Here is a 987-nt window from a genome sequence, read left to right as displayed (position 1 = left end):
CGGTGGGGACAAGCACGTCCCCGAGCCGCTCTGCTCTTCCTCCCGCCCTCCTCAGCTTCCTCTCCGCCCGCAGCTCATCCAGGGCCGCCGTCCACCCCTGCCCGGGGCTTTACTCCCTCCGTCTCGCCTCCTCCTGTCCGCCACCCCCGTCCCTTTGCAGGGGGTGGGTGCCCTGAGGACCCCCCCCAAGCACCCACAGCACCCCTCTCTCCCCCTCCCCAGGGGACCGGCGCCTCCCCACCGCCTTCGCCCACCTGGAACTTCTCCGCCTCCCCGCGCTGCTCCTGCCACTGCCGGGCCAGGCTCTCCTCCAGCATCTCCTTCCGTGCTTTGAGCCCCGCCAGGTCCTTCTCCAGGTGCTGCAGCTGCAGCTGGCTCTGCTGGTTGTCCTCCACTGCCTTCCAGAGGTTCTCCTTGGCCTGGCAGAGGGAACCCTCCAGCTGCGAGACCTCCGTCTTGTAGGTCTCCACTGCCCCTTTCCAGATCTCCGAGAGCCTCTTGGAGTAGTCCTCCACCTCCACCGGCTGGAAAGCCACCGGCGCGCAGCGGAAGCTCTCCAGGCTCTGCGAGAAGCTCGCGATCTCCTGGTCCAGCCCCGCTTTCTCCTCCTCGTGCACCTCCAGCAAGGCTTCCACCTCCTTCTCCAGCTGCACGGCTCTCTCCTTCAGCCAGATCTGCGCTCTCCTCTCCTCCTCCAGCTCCTTCCTGCTCAAGGACAGCTGCTTCTTGGCTTCTTCTCGGGCTGCCTGCTCCTTCTGGCACCTGCTCCTCACCTGCTGGACCTCCTCGTAGAGGTTGTCCCTGGCCAGCTCGGCCGTGCACTTCTCCCTGAAGGCATGATCCAGGGCATCCCGCAGGGCTCGCAGCTCCTCCTCGTACTTCGCCCGCCACGAGTCCCCGGCGGGGCTGCCCTTGGCACTCTGGATTTCGGCTCGCAGCACCTCGTTCTCCTCCTCCAAGAACTTCACACGGGCCAGGTACGCCTCC

General features: G+C 66.6%; 1 protein-coding gene across 1 annotated transcript; it reads right to left on the bottom strand.

Annotated features, from left to right (window-relative positions):
- Nucleotides 1-254: 254 nt before the first annotated feature.
- LOC104618621 (tanabin-like) lies at nucleotides 255-983 on the bottom strand (the record flags this gene model as incomplete). The annotated part of the gene is made up of 1 exon (XM_010284260.1): nucleotides 255-983. A coding segment is annotated over one exon (729 nt), but the record flags the coding sequence as incomplete, so codon positions are not given.
- Nucleotides 984-987: the final 4 nt, after the last annotated feature.

Source organism: Phaethon lepturus, unplaced genomic scaffold (genome assembly GCF_000687285.1).
Source record: "Phaethon lepturus isolate BGI_N335 unplaced genomic scaffold, ASM68728v1 scaffold36953, whole genome shotgun sequence".
Classification (NCBI taxonomy): Eukaryota; Metazoa; Chordata; class Aves; order Phaethontiformes; family Phaethontidae; genus Phaethon; species Phaethon lepturus.
The sequence above is the reverse complement of the archived record's forward strand: the minus strand, read 5'-3'. Positions and strand labels throughout refer to the sequence as shown.